General features: G+C 48.2%; 1 protein-coding gene across 1 annotated transcript; it reads right to left on the bottom strand.

Moving 5' to 3' along the window:
• Positions 1-975: 975 nt before the first annotated feature.
• Positions 976-21,929, bottom strand: LOC135512007 (histone acetyltransferase p300-like). Its single transcript, XM_064933577.1, is given in 30 exon segments — positions 976-4,268; positions 4,803-5,084; positions 5,284-5,445; positions 5,632-5,799; positions 6,017-6,296; positions 6,412-6,558; positions 7,231-7,381; positions 7,505-7,572; positions 7,663-7,740; positions 7,853-7,909; positions 9,630-9,710; positions 10,285-10,373; positions 11,138-11,377; positions 11,505-11,623; positions 11,809-12,226; positions 12,509-12,677; positions 12,679-12,983; positions 13,293-13,481; positions 13,716-13,798; positions 14,023-14,100; positions 14,459-14,546; positions 14,823-14,940; positions 15,722-15,856; positions 16,011-16,116; positions 16,503-16,736; positions 17,092-17,205; positions 17,387-17,702; positions 17,869-18,042; positions 19,068-19,654; positions 21,609-21,929. Coding segments are annotated over 30 exon segments (8,226 nt in total). The 5' UTR covers positions 21,703-21,929; the 3' UTR covers positions 976-1,172.
• Positions 21,930-23,851: the final 1,922 nt, after the last annotated feature.

Genomic DNA, 23,851 nt, shown 5'->3' with positions numbered 1-23,851 from the left:
AATATTAGATTACACCCAATGGTGCAGGGCAAAAGACAAGGGGGATGTGACTAGGAGAGGTGTGAAAGGGCAGCATTGACAAACTTTTTTTTTTAAAGAGTTTATAGCTAGAAATCCCCGCAACACATTCCCCATATCCCCGTTCCTCTGCGTTTCATTTCATGAGGGTATGCATGTACACACACGCACACAGCCATCAATCTATCCGAATCAGCTGGCAACAGGCAACATCCTCAGTAAGTCCATCCATCATTCTGTAGTAAGTGTGGGGGTCAAAGGGGAGTGCACATTCATGGGAGAGAGAAAAATAAAAGTTGGGAGACACGGGGAAAGATGAGCTCGCGTAGAAGATCTGGGCGTCAAAACTGGAAGCTTCTGACCTGAGACAGTCAGTCCAAGAGGGAGATCAGCCAGTGTTCAACACCCTCCCCACAACACTAAGTTTAACTTGGATTACAAAACCAGAAAAAGAGTCACAAAAATTTAAAAAAAAAATATTTAAAAAAACTCACCTTTCTCAATCCTCTCGGTTTTTGGACAGTCCTTTTCAAAAATATATTCTGAAATGTAGCAGTTGCAAGGTACATTTACCGGGGGAAAAAAAGTGTTTCTCCCCCACCCCCCCTCCCAAAAAAAGTCAGGAAGATATGTTGTGATGTTTGTTTGTAGATACAGCAAAAATATTGATCATTATAATATATTTATATAAAAAAAAAAATACTTCTGCAAAACAGATACAATCATGACTGGTTTTATGAAGGAAAACAGAAAGATAAAAAGGTCCATTGTATTAGCTCACTAATTTTCCACCACATTTAAAATCTTAAAAATACGTGTTAAAAAAAAAAAAAAAAAATCATTCCCCAAAAATATTACTTGTGTCATATACTAAGGAAGAACTCGCACATCCAGAAACTCCTTACACACAATTGGCAAAAATGTTATATAAAAAACATAAACAGCAATAACTTACCATTCGTTTAATTTATTCATTTATTGACTTGTAGATTTAAAATGTTGCATCTCCCATAGGAAGTTAAGTTCTTTTCATTTATACATCAGAAAAATATTAAATAAAAATACCTTTTAAAACTGCCATCCCCCTTCCATTCAATCCCAGCAAGACCCATGAAGGCAGTTCTTCAGACCACTGAGACAGACGTAGTAGTAGGTTACATAATGTCTAAACTGTTGTGGTTAATGTTCGTCCCCAGGTCCTGGTTGTTATTACCCAACATGTCCGATTGCCCTGGGCCATGCAAACCCCCCATCCCACTTATCTGGGACATCATAGCACTTGGGTCCGAACCAAATGTACCCGGGTCCCCAGAGTTAGTCTGTTGTTGCTGTGACAATTGTTGTTGTGGGTTTTGCGAGGCCACCATGCCAGGGTGGTGCTGGGAGAGGTGACCTGGGTGTGGGGAGCCTGTCTGGGTCTGGGGGGAGATGCGGTGAGGGGAGGGCTGGGGCTGCATGCGTGGCGAGGGGCTGGAGTGGGGCGGCTGGGACTGTGGCCGAGGGGAAGGCTGAGGAGAACGCACCTGGTTACTGAGAGATTGACCGCCCAGAGCCTGGCCCTGGAGGTGGGGGTGTGGGGACTGGGCCATCTGCTGCTGGGGGCTCATAGGACTGCCGTGTTGGGCAGGCGAGCCCCCTCCTAGGTGCTGCTGCTGGAGGAGTCTCTGGTGGAGGGCCTGCTGGAGAATGGCATGGGAGGACTGGGGCTGGGGGGGACCACCTTGGCCTTGTTGGGGACCCTGTTGCCCCTGTTGGAGCTGCCCAGGCCCCGCACCCCCACCATCCTGTTGCTGTATCTGCTGCATCTGCATCTGGTGCTGCAGCCTCTGTTGCAGGGCTGTGGCTACCTGCTGGGACATGGTTCCAGGGTAGCCCTGCCCTTGCTGGCCCTGCCCGGGACCCGGTTGGGGTCCCTGCCCTCCCCCCTGCTGCGGCCCTCCTCCCCCAGACTGGGTCTGGCCAGGTTGACCAGGCTGGCCCTGCTGCATGAAGCCCTGCTGGCCCTGACCCTGCTGTTGGGGGGGCTGCTGGAACTGACCATTGTTACTCATCTGTTGTTGTTGTTGCTGCTGCTGCTGTTGTTGCTGCTGCTGTTGTTGCTGCTGCTGTTGTTGCTGCTGCAGGTGCCTTCGCATCAGAATCTCTCGGAACTGGGGAGTCATGTTGGACATTGGGGTGCCTTGGCCTGGCATACCGCCTTGTTGTTGCTGCGGTTGTTGCGCTGCCATTTGCTGCTGTTGCTGCAAACTCCCAGGCAAGAGGGGGCGCTGCAGCTGTTGTTGTTGTTGTTGCTGCTGCTGCTGCTGCTGCTGCTGTTGTTGCAGCTGCTGCTGCAGTTGCTGCTGCTGCAACTGCTGTAGCTGAGCCATAGTGGGTATATTACCTCCTCCCTGGCCCATGTTCATACCTGTCTGGGCCGCTCCAGGATTTACGTTGACCTGCTGACCATCCATAACAACCTGGTTACCACCAGGCCCAACTCCTACCCCACCAGGGGCCCCCTGGAACCGCACACCTCCAGGCCCCCCTCCTGGGCCTCCTCCCGGTGCTCCAGGCACCCCTGGACCTCCCTGGTATCGGGCAGCTCGCTGCTTGATGAAAGCAGCCATGAGGAGGGGGTTGGAGCGGAGGATGTTGAGGACCTGTTGCTGCTGGCCGGGGGAGCTGGGAGAGCGGAGGGTACGCAGGAGGTCCTGTAGAGCTGCCTGGGGGAGGTTCCCTGTCCCCACCATTGCCGACGCCGCCGCCCCAGCCACGCCACCTTGAACTCCCATCAACCCCATTAACCCCCCTTGCCCTGCCTGCTGCTGCTGTTGTTGTTGTTGGGGCTGTTGTTGCTGGGCAAGCTGCCGCTGTTGCTGTTGCTGCGCAAGCTGCTGCTGTTGCTGCAATGTCAGGTGACCCATCTGTCCCATCATGCCTTGCCTCTGCTGGGGAGTCATCCCACCAGGGCCTCCCCACTGCTGTTGATTGGGGTTCTGAAGTCGGGCCTGCTGCTGGAGCTGAACCTGAGGGGGGATCTGGGACTGCTGCTGCATGCCTCCTGGCCCCACCACCATCCCCTGCTGCTCCATCAGGGTCCTCCCTGCCAGACCCTGGCCCTGGGGCCCTACCATGCCTGCTCCTGGGTGGGCCATGCTCTGCATCTGGGCCTGGGGGTTCTGGTGGTGAGGGGGGATCATGCCTCCACCCTGGGCCGCCTGCTGCCTCTGGAGGATCTGGGCCTGGGCCATCTGACGCTGGGTCTCTGCCACACGCTGAATCTTCAACGCTATCTCCACCGCTGCCGGAGGAGGCCCCTGCTGCTGCTGCCCCTGGGGCATGGAACCCTGGCCAGGGTTGGTCTGCTGCTGTGGAGGGGTGGCTGGGCCCAGACCAGGTTTACCCAGGGACTGGTGGAGGGGCGAGGCTCCTGGAGGTCTGGGGGTGTAGGGGGGCAGACCTCCTGGGTGCTGCATCTGCTGGACATTTGGAGACTGGCCCTGTTGCTGCTGTTGGAGCTGTTGTTGGACCATCTGTTGCTGCTGAGGAGAGTTAATCATTCCCCCTCCCCCCTGCTGCTGCAGGTGCATCTGCTGCTGGAACTGGTGCTGCATGTGGTGCTGCTGGGGCATGCTGCCCTGCTGCTGCCCTGGGGGGCCCTGGCCCATCCCCTGCTGGGGCATGTTCCCCTGGGTGGGGGTCTGAGGCGTGGGGGGCTGCGTGCCCACAGACATGGGGGTGCTGGGCCCTGTGGTGCCGTTGTTTCCCGGAGATGGTAGTCCACCGTTTCCCCCCGGTCCCGGAGGTGGCTGACCCACCCTCTGCATGCTGGCCATCCTCCTCCGCAGCATCTGGGCCTGCTGTAGCCGATGCTGGAGCTGCTGCTGCCTCAGCTTGTGCTTGATGTTCAGACAGAACGGTACGGGACACTTGTTCTCCTGGCAGTGCTTGGCATGGTAGCAGCAGAGAGCGATGAGCTGCTTGCAGATGGGGCAGCCGCCGTTGGTTTTGCGCTTGCAACCTTTGGTGTGCTGCACCACGCGCTTCATCTTCTGGCAGGACGGCAGGCTGCAGTTGGCATTGCGACACTGGCAGGCGTGGACCAGAGACTGGATGCAGCGCTGGATGCTGAGGCGCCGCGAGTCCCCGGGGTTGGCAATGGATGAGGAGGCTGCGTTGTTGCTCTCGTCGTCCAGGCCCAGACCCAGCTTCTCCATCTTGTGGATGTGGCCCTTAGTATTGTAGCAGGTGATGCACAGGTCATAGTCCTGGGACAGAGAGGGGAGAAAGCATATGTGTTGGTTACTACTCCACACGTTATTCATCAATTTATAAGTTCAAAAATGTATGTAGCAACTAAGGATTCTAGTTTTAATGTCCTGTTGCCCTAGGCTACTTGATGTATTCTATATGAATGGCGTGAAACTCTCCGCAGGTGCATCATCTCAACCACATTAGGCTTCACAATCATATGTAAAGTGCTGGTGCCATTTGCTCAATATTAGATGAGAAATAAAATGTTATACCCTGAAAACTTACTCTCCTCTCTTTGATAACGGTAGTTGCTTTAAAAACAGTGTGTTTTTCCACAATTGCAATGTGTAAATGTGGTACAATTGACATATGCTTGCGCTTATCTCTCCAACTAATTAGTGTGCACATGGGAGAGGCAGTGAAACAGGGACAGGGCATCGAATTTGTTTCAGGAAATAAAACATTTTAAAAAGAGGAAGGCATTGTCCCAGCTTTACCCATCCTCTCTTCTTTCCTCCTCCCCTTCTAACCCTCCACCAGCCCCTCACCTCGCAGACAGTGCAGTGGTAGCGTGTCTCCACATGGCCCTTGCACTCATTGCAGGTGTAGACGAAGCGGTCTTGGCTCTGGTTGTGGAGCTCCACCAGCATGCACATGGAGCTCCACTTGGACCTGCGCAGCGAGCTGAACTCCAAGTGTTTGTCCCGGGCCAGGGTGAGGAAGGCGTCGCGCCCATCCATCAGGTCGCAGGCCATCAGGCCGTCGGGGTCCGTAATGGGGCCCAGCGTGTTAGACATGGGTGCTGCTATCAGACGGATCACAAAGAATACCTGGCAAGGAGAGAAGGGTTAACACAGAGAAGATACTGTCTTAGTGGAAAGTACTTTTGGGTTTGCGAAAGTGACTCGTTCAGCCGGTCCTAAAATCTGATTCTCACCAATTTACTCCAAGGGAGTCTGATTTACTACCTAATGTTTGTAACTTATGTTCAGAAATATATTAAAAACATTCAATGTCTCTTCCTCCTACCTCTTTGTGCTTCTCCATGCTGGCGTAGAGTTTCTGAGAGAGGTCATTGGACACGTTGGGCAAGCCTGGCTTCTTCTTATTGGCTCGGCTCATACTGCTCTTATTCTTAGAAGTCTTCTTGCTGTTCTTCTTCTTGGCATTCTTGCTGTCGCCCTTTGTGGCCTGGAGGTGAATTACACACAGTAGTAACCCTTTTTTGATTTAGATCAAATGTAAAAATGCAGTTCATACAAGCATCAATTTAACATTTTGTATTTAAAAGTTCAAATTGAATCACATTGAAAGAGATCAAAAGACCCATAAGAACACACAGCAATGTACCTTGTAGTAAATACCTATCCCACTTACATCTACGCTCTCATTGGAAGTACTGTTTTCCTCTCTCTTCCTCTCCTCCTCCTCCTGCTCCAGTTCCTTGATGCTCTCCTCCAGCACGTTGGGCCAGAAGTCCCCCTCAAAGTACGGCAGCTCCTTGGCACTGGTCAGACGGTCCTCCGTGGCCTGCTTGAAGATGTCCTGAGAGAGGGAGAGATATTAAACCTCCACTCGTCCTGCTTTATGTAACAAATGCATAACACCAAAACATGAGCAGTGATAAAAATTGTGCTCCTTCTCAGAAGTCAATCCATGACTCTGTCCTTGTGTGCTCAACCCCTCCACTTGTGGATGGAGCCATTTAAAATTCGAACTCTGTCCCTGCATGGAACCCTCAAGCCTTCCTCAAGACTCTTACCTTGAAGTCGTGCACTATGCGCTCCGCCACAGCTTTGTCCAGCATCTTCCTATACCACTCCTGTAGCCTCTTGGGCTTGGGGATCTTCTGGTCCATAGGGTGACAGTGGAAAATGTAGTCGTCCCCTTCACTAGGTGGGCATGCCCAGATGTGACCTGTCGTGTACCCCAGCTTCTTGACATACTCCAGGTAGCCAATGAGAATCTCATGGTAGACGCCCGTTCTCAGAGAACGAGGCTGGAAGAAGTGAACACTGTCCAGGTACGAGATGTACACTCGTCTGGGGTAGACAAGTATGCAGAGAGATTAAAGATGAGGTCAAGTCCTTTGATGCATGTACATATAACTGTTCCCAACTGAGTTAAGATAAAATGGACCCTTAACAGAACCATTACCTCTGATTGGGAGGAGGGCAGTCCGAGCCATACTCCTGTACATGCATGCCGAAGAAGCAGACGTCAGCGCCATCGATGTCCTCAAAGGCAAACAGGGCTTTCGTTCTATATGGGAACGACTCACACATCTCCCCAGTGTCCACAAACCTGGAGACACAACAAGAGTGAGACAACTGATGCATGCATCCCAACAGGGTTAGGTAGGTTACTTTCTAAATGTAATCCGTTAGTAACTAGTTACGGTCATCAGTAATATAACCTGATTACTTCATTACTTGAGATTAATGTCCCCTTAAGATGCATTAGAAGGGAAAAAGGATCGCGACGTGATCAGACTCTCTCAGGTGGAACAAATGTAAAATGTACGCCTTCAATGTTGAATTGAATTTCATTGAGAAAACAGGAAGATGTCAATGCATTTGTTCTCAAACATCCTTTCTGAATTCAAAAGTGTCTAATATAACTGCAATATTGTTGCTTTTAACTGATTACAGTTCACTTTTTTGTTATCAGATTACATGTGATCAGTTACTACCCAACCCTGCATACCAGTATCTTCAGAACTTCACCATTCAGAGTTACTGTTTCTCCAACTAACAATTCTGGGGGGGGGGGGGGGGGGGGACTCTTTTCTCTCAGAATTTGAGTTATCCAATCCTCTCAGATGTACAAAAGTGCCTAGGGGGTAGTGGCTATGGGTTGATTTTGGCTTCAGCAAATTACTACATTAACCTCACTTGTTCCACCACTACCGTTATCCCTTTCTTCTGTTCCATTTCTTCACGGTAACACCCCCCCACCATGGTGCCTGTCCCTTACCTGGACTTCATGCCTGGTTTGACCTCCACCACCTTGTCAGAGACGTGGACGACTCGGATGGTGACGTCACCCGACTCAGGGTGGCTCTGACGTTTCAGGAAGTCATTCACCCTCGTCTCCAAATAACAGCCCAGCTTAGTGTGGGGCAACCCTGGAGAGAGGGAGGGAGTTGAGCTTAGTTTAGTTACAAGTAAGCTAGGTAAAGAGGGATGAACTACATCAAAATGGACACGGGTAAGTGATATTTCAATGATTTTTTGACATTGGTACTTACTTTTGGCGGCATACTTGTTCTCTCTACGTGTCTTATTCAATTTCTTTAAACAGCCATCACAATTAAAACTGGTAGGAGAAAGAGTTCATTAGAGAAACCAGACTCTTAAACGCAAACTGCCTCATCTTTCCTAGGTTACAGGGCACACGCAGACTTACCCTAACGGCCAGATCGTGTCGTTGTGCAGGACACAGATCTGGTGCATCTTACGTCCACAGTCCATACATTCCACAAGCCTGCAGAGAGGAACCAAATCAATCACTGCGACTACTTACAACTGCACAACTACATTGCGCTCACAACATGAATGCTATTACTCAAGATATTTACTTCTAATGGTGGACTTACAATTCAGGGTCCAATGTGTCATTCTTCTTCTTCTCAAACTGATCTTTACCGATGGAACTGAAGTGAGAAAGAAGAAGTGCCACCCCCAGTCAACGTCCGCAACCAGGCCACACCCAGTCAAAAGCCTCATGAGTTTTTTTTTTTTAAATGAAAATGGAAAAAGGTAAGATGGATGAACCACAGCCTCGGTGGTTCCCAACCTTCTTTGAAAGATTTTACTGAATAACAGTTCATGAGGAAATCAGTCAATTGAAATAAGGACCTAATGAATTTATCTATTGATTTCACATGCCTGGAAATACAGATAAGGTATCTTTCACCAACAGATGCATAACTACTTATTTTTTAAATCACAAAAAAAAAAAGGGCCTCAGAATCTCATGGTATTTTTGCGCATTCAAATTCCCAATCGATAAAATGCAATTGTGTTCGTTATCCGTAGATTACGCCTGCCCATCAGGAAACTGCTGCTTGCAAATTCTCTGAAACGATGTTGGAGGCAGCTCATTCAATTATCTGGCACATTCAATTATCTGGCACATTTTAGAGTGGCCTTCTTGTCTCCAGCAAAGTGCACCTGTGTAATAATTATGCTGTTCAATCAGCTTCTTGATATGCCACACCTGTCAGGTGGATGGATTATCTTGGCAAAGGAGAAACGCTCATTAACAGGGATGTAAACACATTTGTGCACAACGAGAGATGTGTATATGGAACATTGTGTGTATGGAACATTTCTGGGAGCTTTTATTTCTATTTTTTGTTTAACTATTGCCACAGCTCCTTACTCATGATTAAAAAAAATATATAAAAAAATAAGTTATTTAGTTTTGAACGTTTGAGCTAGAGGCAAGTGTTTTTCTGCATTGTAAAGTCAAACCACGAACACAAAGCCATGCTTGTGTGCATGTGTAACTTCGCTGTAAAGTGCCTGGGCTAAATGGTTCTCACTGGCAAAGTCAAACGACTTTGCTCGTGATGAGTGCCCCTCAAATGATACAAATGTAACAGCCTGAGCACACCAGACTTGAAACAACAATACAGATGTAACAAAGTGCTATTCAATGTATTTATCTGAGAGCCACTGGTGCTCCCAAGTCTAAATTCCATGTGAATTCAACAGGTCACGTTTACGAGTGCAATTATTATTATTTTTATTAATTAAGATGGGGTTCACGGCACTCCTCAAGGAACACCACTGTGCCAAAGCACACCGGATGAAAACCACTGGTCTAACCTTTACAGGATTTCCCAACCCTCTCCCTTGGCCCCCCTCCCCCAACTGTTAAATAAATACATCAAATTCTAAAATCACCACAAGGTGGGAGCATTTGATTCTCTGGCTGTGCCCTCGTCAAACATTTCATATAGAAAGTATAAGACTCATGAAACCTGCCAGATATCCTGGCCAGATTTTAAATACGCCGTGTTTTTATCCCAATCGCGATTTACTAAAAAGAGATGCTGCAAAACAGATGTAGGGCTATAGAGGAAGACCCGTCTGAGAGGTGAGACAAACACTAACAGCAGCAGTACAGATGTACAATAATACCAATCACCTACTGCAGAAGACAGAATACCACAGAAAACATAGAAATGGAAGGGAGACATTCACAAAATATTACCAATAACAGCAAATGGAGGTACTTTAAGCAGATATGAGGGAGAAGCTTGGCATATGAGGAGTCAAATAATAAAAGCCTAAATATAAAATCAAATTTACGTTAAAACTAAAAAGACAAGTTGAGGGAAGGCTAGAGGGTAACGTTCTACTCACGTCGGAGGCTGGGAGGGGTCGTCTCCTAGGGACACGTTGTCCCCCTGGATTTCGTTGAAGCACTTCTCACAGAAGTGGTACCTGTCAGCAAGAAGCCCAAATTTTGGTGAACTACACCGTTCCCCAACAGCACAGCCAATCACAGAGAAGGCACGGGGAGGCAGCCACCAATCAGGGCAAGGCATGGCAGGACAAGGCGGGAGCAAGCACGCAGGAGGAGCGCAGAGTGGGTGGGGCAGGGGTCGTCGTCAGAACAGCCAATCATGATTCAGGATTGAAGGGGATGGAGGGGTTTGGAGGTGCATGATTGGATCAGACAAAAGCAAGCCAATGCAGATGTCACAGGCATTGACGACAGGGGGAGAGGACCGAAAGGGTTGGATGGTGAGGAGAGGGAGGACAAGACAACAGAGCAGAAGGCCGAGGCAAAGCACAGATTAGCATTTGGACATGAGAAGATGAGCAAAACCACCACAGCAGCGACAGAATCAACTGGAGGGGGAAGGAGGGGAAACATGGGACAATGCAGACACTGAACAGATATGGAAATGAAGTGGCAAACCATTTATTTCCATAGAAACACAATTCAACATAGAATAACTTTTCTATTGATCACCGTGTGTGTCACTCAGATTCTTCCCCCCCCTCTCCATACCTGTTCTGGTAGCTGAAGTAGGCAGCGTCCCGAGGTATAGTGCACAGCTGCTTCCCATAGCAGCACAACGTCTGGGGAGAAAACTCCAACTGAGGGAGGAGAAGAAAGGAAGACAGACGATAAATGAACACTTAAACCCAAACTACATTTTCAAAAGAGTTTGGCCCTTCAATACCAGGAGGAATATAATATTTGTACAGAGCTTTTCAGTACAGGAAAAAAAATAAAATAAAAGAATGTGTTACCCATTTTACAAATGTAAGTAGTAACAAAAAGACTGGATCAAGGAGAATGAAAAGAGATGGCTAATTACAAATCTGCTTTTTGTTACACATTGCCAGGAGTTTTACCAGACCATGCGACCAGGGAAACATGATCATGAGCACCATTAGACCCAAGAGGGCAGACTATATACAGCCTCTGCCCAAAGCAATAGAAAAATGTTTTGGCGTCATCATGGTTAGGCCAGAGGAATGGGTCAGTCCTGGCTCACATGGACCTTCAGGCTCACTGTCACAGTACAAGACAACAGTTGTATGGGGCTGAGCCCCGACCGCCACACCTTGTTTTCAAGAACGGAGACGCTCAAGTCATCCCTGTTGACCACTTTGCTTAGCCCATTCAAGAGCAAAGTCAGAAATAGCTGCAAGGTTATGCTCAAAATTAGTGTTGAAAGTTAATATGGCGGTGTGTTATGCCAACACTGAAATTAGCCAAGCCTCGTCTCCATGCACAGAATGGGATGTGAAACTAACGACGTAATAGCCACATCGAGCCTGACACTGTACGTCACACACCCTAGTAACCAACCACAAACACATAACCCCCCCCCCGCATCACACTCCCATTTCACCTTCCGGCCACAGCAGTAGCCCAGGTTGACCATGACGGGGTCTATCTCAGCCTCGAACACCTCAGCCAGCTTGGAGCAGTACTTGTAGACGCGGGACGTCTTGCGGTTGTATAGCCAGGCATTGTTTAACATGACCCAGATGTCGTCCACATACTGCCAGGGTTCCTGGTACTGACCAGTGTCAAGCTTCCGCTTTATAGTGGACAGGTCCATGGGGGTCTTCACTATGTCAAAGTAGTCCTGGGAGGGAAGAGTTAAAGTTCCTTTATTATTCCACAGATGGGAAATTGGTTTGGCTAGCTTCACATGTAAAAAGCACATTTTTGGTGGAGCATTAACTGAAACCGTGCGAATATACAGTACATACAGGTATGCCCAGTAGGTGAGGGTCGACAGGCTGTCTGAAGGGCAGAGACTCTGGGTCCTGTCTGTATAGAGATTCCAGGGTGGGTATGAGGGCCTGGCGCAGCTCCTCTGGCTTAAAGACTGAGGGAGGTAGAAGGAGAAGAGGTGAAAATAGTAGAGGGGGAAGGAGAGGGGTAGAGAGACAGGTTAGGGTTCAAGTCGGATTCAGAAACAGATAACGGCATACATTTTTAGAAGCAGGAACATACTCTGTGTGGTTATAGAAACAACTCAGTACATATGCCATCACAAAACACAGTCCTTACTCTTCCTCTTGTTCTGGGCACCAGACGGTGTACCAGGGGATTCTGATCCCTTCTCTTCCTCTTTTGGCTCCTTCTTCACCTCCGGCTTCCGGTCTTCAGTCTTCACCCTGTCTTCACTCTTTACCCCCAATGATGATGTTTCCATGGGAACACCTTTGCCCCCACACTCCTCTTTCTTCACCCCCTCCATTTTGATGGGTTTGTTCTCCATCTTGACGTTGGATAACTTCCCCCCCTTGGAGCAGCCTTCCTCCCCGTCATCCTCCTCATCCTGCTGCTGCTTGACCTCCGTCTTGGGGTCCACGGAGGCAGAGGCATCCGAATGGGAGGCCTGCTGGGAGGCTGTGTCTACACTGCTGACCGACGCTGGGGTCAGAGCCTGACCGTCCTGGTGCTGGAAGCCCCCCTTCTGGGACATCTGGGGGGGTTAGAAAATAATTGATATCACAAGAGAATGTAACAACCCCCATGGGAGTTAGGGAAGGTGAGGAAATTGACAGGCAACTGAGTGCAGTAAGGTGGGTGAGAGGAAGTTCCAAAACAAATCATTAGTACATTGGCTGTTAACTGTTCCATTTTGCAGCTGTATGTCAATGTTGTGATTACTTTTGTAAAACTGGTACTGAATCAATGTACTATTCATAACACATGTTGGAGATATAGCTGTACTTTTCTACATTATCTATTAAGTCAATCTCACCGGAGTGCGAGGCGTGCGAGGGAGCTGGCCTCCATGTGGGTTGGGGGTTGTGGAGGGATGACCAGGGTGCGATGGGGTGGTGGACCCCGCCCCCATCCCCTGCTGCATGGGCTTGTTGGAGCCTGGCCCCTGGCTTCCGGGCCCTAGCTGCTGCTGAGGGCCTGGGGGCCAGCTGAGACGGGTTGGGGGTGTGGGGCTGGGGGGTCTGTGAGCCCGCTAGCCTGGGTGGCGTTTGGTGGGGTGTGGGGGTAAGACTGCGGACGGGGGAGGGCGAGCTCTGGCGCATGGCCGCGAGGTGGGGGATGGAGTTGGGCTGCTGGGGGTTGTTGGACAGGGGCAGGTTGGACAAGGGGCCTCCACCCACACTCTGGGGACCCATGGGCCCCACCGAGGGGACGCCACTACCCCCGCCGACCGAGCCAGGCCCGGCTAGAGGGCTGTTGACGGGGAGAGGGGAAGGAATGGGTATCTGAGTCTGTAAGGAGAGATGAGGTATTTAGCATGAACAGTTCATACATTATTCAGAAGTTAACATACATAATGTATGACGGGGGCATCCCTCCAGTGAACCTACATGAGGAAACACTAGTGTAGGAAGGAGGGTTTCACTTGTGCATGTACAGATGTGTGGGAATGTCTTAGCAATTGTGTTTAGTTGGTTTGGTGATATGGTTCACAATTAAAACCAAAACAGCAGAACCCAATCTGTCCTTCCGTTTCCTGCATCTACATAATTGAGGGCAGCGACAGACCATATAGTTCCACTTTTGCCCACCTCTCTCACCTGTACCATGCCTCCATGGTTGCCTTGCTGGTTCATACTAGGCTGTGCCATGCCTCCCTGGTTGCCTTGCTGGTTCATGCCAGGCTGACCAGTGCCGAGGCCTGGACCGGAGCCTGGGAACTGTCCCTGGGGCAGGTACTGGTTCTGGCCCACGTTGGGCTGGCTCATCCTGGGGTTCCCCATGCCCATCTAAAAAGGGGATACAGACGTTGGTTTAGAACAGAACTCAGTCCATTCAGACACTGATACTAGGGACTACTCCATGTGTTTAATCAATGTATACGTTAGTGCTATGACATGATACGGTTCCTCTTGCATCAAAATAAGATCAATTGAACACCATCTTTTGTATTTGGGTATAATTCGCCCTTTAAAAAACATCGGCCATTAAGTGCATATATATATTTTTTAAAGAGTACTGACCTGGTTGATGGGTGTGAGGGGTAGAGGAGGGGTCAACCTCTGACCCATAGACTGCATCCCCATTTGGTTGAACTGGTTCATACCTGAAGAAAACAAGCATGAGGATGAAGCTTATGCAACTAAACGTGCTGCATAACGTTGGACATAGTAACCAGGATGGCTCAAGGCACACTAACAAAGTTACAGAATAAAATTGTCAACATGAGACAAATGTAGTAACCTCTCAAGTGAAACGATAAGGTTTAACACCACTAAAAACAGCCCAATAATGTCTGTTTGGCAACCACTCCTGTCCCCATGGACTCACCTGCAGGGTTCTGCATCCTATTAACCATCTGGTTGGGTCCACCGGGCCGCACCAGAGAGTGGTCAGGGAGGGGACCATCTGTAGGGGTGAAGAGGTGAAGAAATGGATTGCCACTGTTGCACTCTAAAGAGTATGTGTGTCCTGTCTTGAGAATCTGAATGCAGTATGCACATCCATTTGTGATATTACATGTGTATCCTGTCCACTCAGTGAGAGGCAGTGTGAGGGCATGCCAGCTGGCCCAGGGCCCTAAACCCTGTAGGGGGCCATACCAGCTGGCCCAGGGCCCTAAACCCTGTAGGGGGCCGTACCAGCTGGCCCAGGGCCCTAAACCCTGTAGGGGGCCGTACCAGCTGGCCCAGGGCCCTAAACCCTGTAGGGGGCCGTACCAGCTGGCCCAGGGCCCTAAACCCTGTAGGGGTGGCCACCAACATACCCTGTTTTTGGAGCCGCGTCCGCCTCTTCTCCTCCAACTCCTTCTGGATCTTATAGATCTTCTCAGCCAACAGGTGGTAGTACTCCGCCTGGGAGGAGAGACATACAAGGAAAAATGATAGCGTGAAGGAGACAGCGAGATGAATGAAGGTTAGGATGAAAGAAGAGGGGAAATGATGAGAAAGGGGAACCGCGTAAGGGGAAGAGGGGGAAATTAGTTAACACACTAGGAACAGAAAAATACACAAAATGAGAGAAATTCTGAAGTGTATTTGTATTCCACAGACATTTGTATTGTCTAAGGGTTGCCCCCCTCTCAACAGGAACTCAGTTAAAGTCTTCACTCAGTCAGTGTAACAGCTTACCCTGCTGTTGGCAGACTCGTACATGTCTCCCTCCACCTTCCTAGCATACGCCACTAGGTTCTCCATCCGCCTGTCCTTCAGAGCAGCAGGGTCTGGGGTCGGGAAGATGGCTTGTACCCTACACACAGAGAGAGAGAAAGAGACAAGAGACTAAGGAAATTGGGGTGGGGGGGATATGAACGAGAGCAGGACGCAAATCACATTTCAGTGCAAAGAGAATGAGAATAGAGAATGTTTCAAGAGGAACACTAGGGGAGATGCAGCAGGGAAGAGTGTTGAGAACAGACAATCACACCTAGCTGTGTCTGAGCTGGGAGACAGTGGAGAGGTGCTTAGATGTGGTGAATGTGGTCAGTGTGTTCTGTCATAGTCGTTCTGCGCTGGATGAAAACCCAGAGGATGTGAGTTTACTGTGAAAATGTCTGCGGCCTGTTCTGCAGTGTCTGGGCTGGTACATTTACCACAAATAGGAAATATGAAGAGAACTATTTGTAGAGAAATTCAATGTTCCGTGTTCTTACAGGATACCCATCTATGACATGGCATAAGCTGCATTGAAACGGGGGCTAGTTTTTGGCTTGTATACAACTAATTGAACCAAATTCAAATGAAAGACACTGCTACACCAAATTTAGCAGGATGTCTTCATTATCCACAAATTAGAGACCCTATAGGCTCACACGCCCCCACTATAGGCTCACACGCCCCCACTTATTTTTATTTCACCTTTATTTAACCAGGTAGGCCAGGCGAGGCCAAGTGTTCATTTACAACTGTGACCTAGTGTGTTCTGGTATAGGCTCACACACCCCACGACAGGCTGGAACTCTTTAGCCGTATAAGAGTGTTAAGCCCTCATCCAGAGGCTATTGTCCCTCCATTCCAGCTCAGTCACTTACAGTTTGTGCACCAAGTGGTTCCTCAGGTCCTGGGTGATGTCCTCATGCCAGCTCTTCCTCATGCCCGCTGCAGAGGGTGGGGTCGCCGTGGGCATGCATCCCATGTTACCCGCACCGCCCGCATCACTCATCAGACTAGAACAAAGTTAAATTCATCACTGTATTTTATCAATAAAGCACAACTTGGAGCGTTTGATAGCACCTGCCTGGTGTGTCAGGTATGGTCAGTGGGGTTTGCACTTCAGGGACTATTCTATAAAGTATATTTGAAAGCAGGTCTGCTTCTCACCCCTGGGAGTTCATGTTGAGGTGTAGCATGGTGTCCTGTAGCAGGCTTGCCTGCTGGTTCTGAGGTGAAACACCCACACCTCCATTCACTCCCATCGGGTTACCCCCTGACAGAGTGTAAAAAACATTAACACAGTCAATATTCAACATTACTTTTTATTTTTATTCTCAGAGCCACCAACAAACACTACTTACAAGTCAATGATAGAAATAACTTCCCCTGCGTGTTTTATTTGCAAATTACTTGATAGAAAAAGGCCAACTTGACAAATGTTGACAAACAAAAAGGTGCAGAGATAAAGGTATGCGTGCTGGAGTAATTCCCATTAAAGTGGGGGGCAGCAGTATAACCTTACTACTGTGGATATTGACTGGTTACATTCAATCCCCAAGAGGGATATGCACACTGTTGCTGTAGTACATCAATTATTAAAACCAGTAAAAAATAAAAATTTAAAAACATACATTAGACTGGACTAACTAAACAGCTTACCCATGGGATTGAGCGGCCTCATGCCCGGTTGGCTCTGCAGTCCCTGTGAGGGCAGAGAAGCCTGGTTGGGCTGGCTCTGCAGGCCCTGGTAAGTGAGGCCCAAGGCAGCGTAGGCCCTCTCGATGGAGCTGGGGTCGATCTGGCTGGGGGGGTTGAGGTTTGGGGTGCTGGGCTGGCCTCCGGGCACTGAGCCCAGGGAACTACCCAGACCCACACCAGCACCACCTAGCAGAGCTGTAGAGACAGTAGAGGGGCAGATCCATTGGTGTTAATACTTCTGTCCTCGAGGACGCATGCTATCAACACCGAGGTCAGGAACACAAGGAACTGGTCTGTCGAAATTTCAAATGTAGTCACTTACAACATATTTATACGGCAACAGATCCAGAAGTCCACTGCAGAGTTCAATCATAAGACAATATCTCATAGCATCTAGACCACTTGTATACAAACATACACACTATTTTAAAAGAGTGGAGACCTGATGGCTCTTTAAAACCTGATAAGAATACTACAACCGCATACTACTATTACAGGAGCCAGCTGTGGGGGGGGGGGGGAGTAGTGTTTGATGGGCAGAGACACTCACACTGCTGGTTCCTCTTGTCCCCGGCGTTCTTGAGTGGCAGGCAGACCGGACAGTCGTGCCGTGTACAGTTCTTCCAGTGAGAGATGATCTGTCTGGATGAAGCACAGTGAGCCACTGGGGAAGAGAGAGGGGGGTGGGGCAGAAAGCGGAAAATAAAAAGGGAGGGAGGGAGAGAGAGAGAAAAGGCTAATGTGATGAGTACGTCAGACAATGGTGAATATCATACACATCTCAGGTAAAGGTGTGACAGGGAATCATCTTGCAGGTCTTTCTCTTCTGCGTTTCATCAGCTCACCTTGGCAAGACTTGCCGGCCTGGCAGTGGGTCATGTGGTTGAGGACGTTCTTCATGGTGCGGCAGTGTGGCAGGTTGCACTGGCGCACCTCCCCGTTGGCTTGCTCCCGCCGCTGGCACTTGTGTGCGTGTAGCAGGAGCACTAGTTGCTGCTGGATAAGCTTGCGCTTCTCAGGGTCGGCCGTAGGGGGTGCCCCGGCTGCTGCGGCAGCTGCGGCTACAGACACGGCGGGCCCTAGGCCTCCCTGGGCGTTGGGGACCATCCCTGCAGTGCCTCCGGCTCCACCGCCCACACCTGCAGCGGACTGCTGGGAAGCCTGGGAATAGAGAGGGGAGGAAGAGAAAAGAGAACTGTGATAGTCAGTTAAGGGCTGGTCAGTGCAGTTGACTGGTACCCAAACGGTAGCACCACCTGCATAATAAAGCTTTGTGACAGGTAAGTGAGAAGAAATACATAAGAGACTAGCTAGCCAACTTCCTAACCATGGCAGACATGCCCTGCATGGGCTGGCTCTTCTTGTCCATGCTGAACTGGGCCAGGCTGTTGGGCATGGAGCCTTTGTTCTGGAGCGGAGGGCCCAGCCCTGCTCCCCCCAGGCCTGCCTGCTGCCCTCCATAGGGGCCTCCATAGGAGCCCGGGTTACCCATCATACCCATCTGAGGAGATTTGGGGAAGAGAAGAAAAACAGTTTAATAAATTGACATTATTTCTACAGCTTCTATATGCTGCGCCAAACAATGTGTATGAAAATGTAAGTGTTCAAGTCATTTGTGTCGTTTCAGACAGTAGCCCTGTTAAATGAACACAACCCCAGGGATATTACCCACTTACAGTGAAGAGCATCTACATTAAAAGAACCACCATTGCCTTTCAGAGAGATTATTAAATCATGCTGCTTTTTTACCACTAATCAACTTCCCTTCCATTTACACACCAATTAAATCAACCACTTCTAAAGAGAGACAATGTACTTCATTTCTAATCAATTAGCGGCAGGTAGCGCTGGTGGGTTCAATTAACTCATTAATGATGGCTTAGAACAGGCAGACCAATTACTCCGCCATGCCAGTTGCCCCACATTTCATGTTGACACGTTGGAATAAGACAACCACTGATGTGAAATATTAATCAAGGGCTTCCACGTGGCTCCCAATTTGTAGTAAAATATCACACCAGCAGTTACCACAAAGTGATTATACAGACACCGAGCCTGAAACCCCAAAGAGCAAGCAGAAGAAACAGCGCTGGTGTGTGTGCTCATGCATCTCCACCTCTCCAAGAACTTGAGGTTAAGTGAACGTTTTCACCAATTTGCATAAATTCCCTCCTCCCCGGCTTTCTCCCTCCATATCCCAGCCATGCTCTTTCCTGTGGTCTTTCCAGCTACCCGACAGAGCCTTTAACCATCTCAAGCTTTTGATCGCTACAACTCCAATTTGTACGTTTTTAAACCATGATTAATACATCCTTAATAGGAGTACTGAAATGTGCTCTTTCAGCTTGCTCTCTTTTCGTGTGAATAAACTGTTGGATAGTGTGGACAAAAATAACTGCTTGTAGCTTTCTTGGTCAGGGGGGCTTACATGGGGGGAAAAAAGACACCAATCTCCCCTCCTTGGTAAAATAAACAGGTCAATAAAAAAAACATCTCTCTCTTGTGGTCTGAAGGGTCCATACATACCTTGTTCATTGCTCCAGGTTGCTGTACTCTGAGTCCAGCCTGTCCACCAGCCCCCTGCTGCTGTTGCTGCAGCAGAGTCTCAGCCAGCAGGTTACTGTTCCCCCCAATCCCCTGGTTCAAGAAGCCCATCCTGGGGGATCCATTCATCACCTGCCCACCCATCATGGATTGCTGCTGCTGTCCGTTGCCCTTCTGGGCCCCCATCATTCCCCGATTCATGCTGCCCACCATCCCCACCTGCTGCTGCATCATGCTGGCCTGCTGCTGAGGTGAGAGGTGTTGCTGCTGGCCCATGCCCTGGGGCCCAGGGGACACCTTCATGTTTCCCAGGTGGCCCATGCTGGCCCCGCCTGTGCTGCCCACTGCTCCCTGCTGGGTGGAGGCGTGTGGAGCGCCTGATCGAAGGAGCTCGGAGAGCTGCTTGTGCTTGGCCACCGCGTCCTGGCCACCCCCTCCCCCTGGGCCCATCCCACCTCCCAGGCTGGTGTGCAGTTGGCTGAGGTCCCCGCCGTTGACCAGGCCCAACTCTGAGGAGTTGATAAGCTCGTCCGGGAGGTCATGCTCCAGGTCAAACAACGAGCCGAAATCTGTGCAGAGGGAGAGAAAGAGAGCATATGGAGAGATGAGGGAGAAAGAGCAAGACGGAATTGTGAGTGAGAGAAGAGGGGATTGGAAGATAAGAGAAAGAGAGGTGTGCTAAGGTACATAGCTAGCATAAAAAATTATTAACAAAACCAAATCCAGTGTACTGCATTCAGACATGGTTGCATCAAATGAGGTGGCTAATTGGCATAGCCAGATACCTACATTTGTATAATGAGGAAAACCAAAGCTTTGAAATGAAGGCAGATGCCCAAGCAGACACACAACCCCACCCCCACACACAGTGGCCGACCACAGATTGTCTGTGCCGGATCTCGAGTGCATTAACACCACACAGAGAGCCAGGTTAATAGAGACCCTCTGGACCATCACCAGGGTCACTGAACAGTAGGCAACAAACGAGAGAAAAGAGGGCAACGTTATGCAAAGCTGTGCCAGAGTATTGAACACAACCCAGGGATGAGTCTGCTCATCACAAAATGACAACTAGAGAATTTACAAATTACATATAGGCCTACAATTTTTTTCTGGATATGTTGGACCGCCACAGCATTCTCTGAACAGTATGGGGGGGGGGGTTTCAAAAGTGCAGTACATGCACTGGATTATTTTCTGTTATTAGGGTAACTTGGACCCTTAAAGTATTTTGTGTCAAGTGGCTGACTTGAGCACGTATCAGATCGACAATGGGAGGCCGTAGCTCTGCAATGACAAAATGTACGAACAGTTTCAAGTCCCATTTCAAACATGCCTTCTCACATAACTACTAGCGAGCATCTGCAGGCCATTTTAACATATCCGAGTGGTAAATAATGTGGCCACGTTCTATGGCTTTTTGTCTTAACCGTGTAATTGTTCACCTTTTTGTATAAGGTTGCTGGCCTGGATCTTCCAGTCTCTCCCACACGTCTTCAGAAAAACTGACAATGGCAATTTGAGCATAACAATCACTCGGTTAGCTAGGTAGCTACATGGATGGGCCTGTTGCAGTAGCTAACGTTATCTAACTATGAAATTAACGTTAGCCAGCAATCAAACGAAGCTAGCGTACTAAATTGGAAACATGTAACTTTTCCAGGTAACCAGGTGAAGGAAACTTCAATTAGTTTACTAGCTAACGATATCATTAACTATATATATATAAAACTATGAAATACTCTGTTGGAAAATGTATATACACATCAGACAGTGTTGAATTTTACTGTTCGTTGGTGCGTTTGAGTTAACGCGTTAGCATTGTATGGCGATGAGCTTTGTCATAACTCGCTTTGAAAGTTAGCTAGTGAGCTGACTAAATAGCTCGTTAGCAACCTACAAATAGCTAACTAGTTAGCAAAGTAGCTAGCTACTTGGCTAGGCAAGTCAATTTACTGGTGAGCGAGTTGGACCATTTGTGTTTCATGGATTGCCACTTAGCTAGTTTGCTAATTTATTATAAAAACGTTTTTCCAACCATCATTTGCCACACCGATCAAGCGGTAAGCTTCAGCACTAGCTAGCGCGTTGGCTACTTAAAAATAGTTAGCAAGCTAACGTTAGCTGTGTCGCCTAAAGGGAAGAAGTACTTGTCAACATCGGGGATCATTTAAAATTTTAACCGTGTTCCTGACATACCATTTATGTTTCCCTGTATTTATTACCTTAATACCAACGACAAATATACGCTGTAGCCAACTACCCATGCAGCGAAGTAGCTATCAATCTAAGCCCCGCATTCGTAACTAGCTACAGTAGTAGCCAGCGTTCATCGTAGTGCTGAAATTACTAGCCTATCGCTAGTCAAGTCCGACATACACTCGCTAGCTAGAGCTAGTACGATAAAAACAGTGGGGCAATCTTACGGCCCCTTCCTATTTCGAATAAAAATCACATTTAAATTTTAAAATACCAAATAAAAACACATAATACCCTAACAAATCAAATAAAAACAACATTTACCGTTTCCATCGCTGGCGGAGACAGACAGTGCCGGAGAGGATAGTTTAGGCCTCTTGGCTGAAGGCGGGCCAGAGTCCAGAACGTTCTCGGCCATATTTTTTCGAATTAAAAATATATACGGTATCCACAACGGAAGACGTTTTCACGTCTTTTGAACCTTATTTTCCTTTTCGATTCCACAATTCTGACTTTTCCCCCTCCTTTTGGGGGACGAAGGGGGGGAAAGTCGCGTGTACAATATACTCCTTTCCTGGGTTCGCCTCTCGATTTCAGCTTCGGCGTATCAACCCCCTCCCTAGTCGAATTTTTTGTTCTTTATAAATTGCCAGCGGAGGAGGAGGGGGCTCGGTGTGAGAGAGAGGGAGACACACGTAGTGGCTCTCCTCTAAACTCATATAGCTTCATCTGATGCGAGAAAATTGTCCCAATATATATCTTCCATGATTACACCCGTCATTTATTCCACCCTTAGCATAAGATGAACATAAACGTCGGGCAGCAAACCATTGTCGGCTGTGGCGAAGAGGTGATGCGAAAAAATCCAGCGCAGCTGCAATTTATTAGGGATAGAATAAATAGCTTGTTATCTCCAGGGTCTGGAAAATGCAATAGTTGAAAAGTGTGTATTTCAATACATGTATCCTATATGTTGCAATGTAGTACAAATATGATTCAATGTATCTGGTTAAATCAGAATTGCAACTGCATGCATGGTGGTAAATTATGGACACGGGAATTTGAATACATGAATGGGATGTCAATGGTTGCACCATGCAACAACTTATTTCATATAACCTAGTAGAACTACACTCTTGAATACTTCTTTATAATGCAGAGGTTTTTCAGTCACCTCTCTTCTTTCCTTCCTTAGGGCCCCTGGCTCCTACCAGGCCACGTTCAGCAGCCTACTGAAACGTCCAGAATGTAAGTAAATGCAGAGCCATACAGGCCTATATATACTGGATAAATGCATACAGGACTGGCATGATTTCCAATAGGCCTATTCTACATTTCTGTTTTATTATAAACATTTTCTGAACGTTCTGTAGTGCTTTGCTATGTACACTATCATATCCCTATTCAACATGACAGCGAGTCATATCTCTCGCTACACAATACATTTCTTTCTGAATGTTCTGTAAGGTTGTAGCCTCTGTAACAGGCCCATGTGGACTTCATGATTATAGTGGTTAGATTGTGACACATCATCTCTCACTGGCACTCAAAAGCTGAATTTGGCCAACTGTGCCCAAGAACACAAAGGTAACCTGCCTAAATGACTACCGACCCGTAGCACACACGTCTTTAGCCATGAAGTGCTTTGAAAGGCTGGTCATGGCTCACATCAACACAATTTTCCCAGAAATCCTAGACCTACAAATTTGCACACCGCTCCAACAAATACACAGATGATGTGATATCTATTGCACTCCACACTGCCCTTTCCCACCTGGACAAAAGGAACACCTACGTGACAATGTTATTCATTGACTACAGCTCAGCGTTCAACACCATAGTGCCCTCAAAGCTCATCACTAAGCTAAAGACCCTGGGACTAAACACCTCCCTCTGCAACTGGATCCTGGATTTCCTGACAGGCCGCCCCCAGGTGGTAAGGGTAGGTAACAACATATCTGCCATGCTGATCCTCAACACGGGGCCCCTCAGGGGTGCGTGCTCGTCCCTTCCTGTACTCCCTGTTCAGTCCCCTCCTGTACCCTCCAACCCCTATTTTATGCTACTGCTACTCTCTGTTCATCATACATGCTTAGTCACTTTAACCATATCTACATGTACATACTACCTCAATCAGCCCGACTAACCGGTGTCTGTATGTAGCCCCGCTACTTTAATAGCCTCGCTACTGCATATAGCCTCGCTACTGTTATTTTTCACTGTCTTTTTACTGTTGTTTTTGTTTCTTTACTTACCTATTGGTTAGAGCCTGTAAGTAAGCATTTCACTGTAAGTTCTACACCTGTTGTATTCGGAGCACGTGACAAATAAACTTTGATTTGATTTGATTTTCACCCATGACTGCATGGCCAGTCACGACTCCAACACCATCATTAAGTTTGCCAAAGACCAGGGTTGCAAAGGGTCGGAAACTCTCCGGTAAATTTCCAGAATCTTAATGGGAATTTTCCAAATGGAAGTTAAGCCGTGGAATTTGGTAAATTTTGCTTACATTCATCAAAAAGTTAGCTTATAACATTTAACCTTTTTTTGTGGGATACACATAA

This window comes from Oncorhynchus masou, chromosome 24, assembly GCF_036934945.1.
Source record: "Oncorhynchus masou masou isolate Uvic2021 chromosome 24, UVic_Omas_1.1, whole genome shotgun sequence".
In the NCBI taxonomy this organism is placed as follows: Eukaryota; Metazoa; Chordata; class Actinopteri; order Salmoniformes; family Salmonidae; genus Oncorhynchus; species Oncorhynchus masou.
This window is presented reverse-complemented; position numbering and strand designations above follow the sequence as displayed.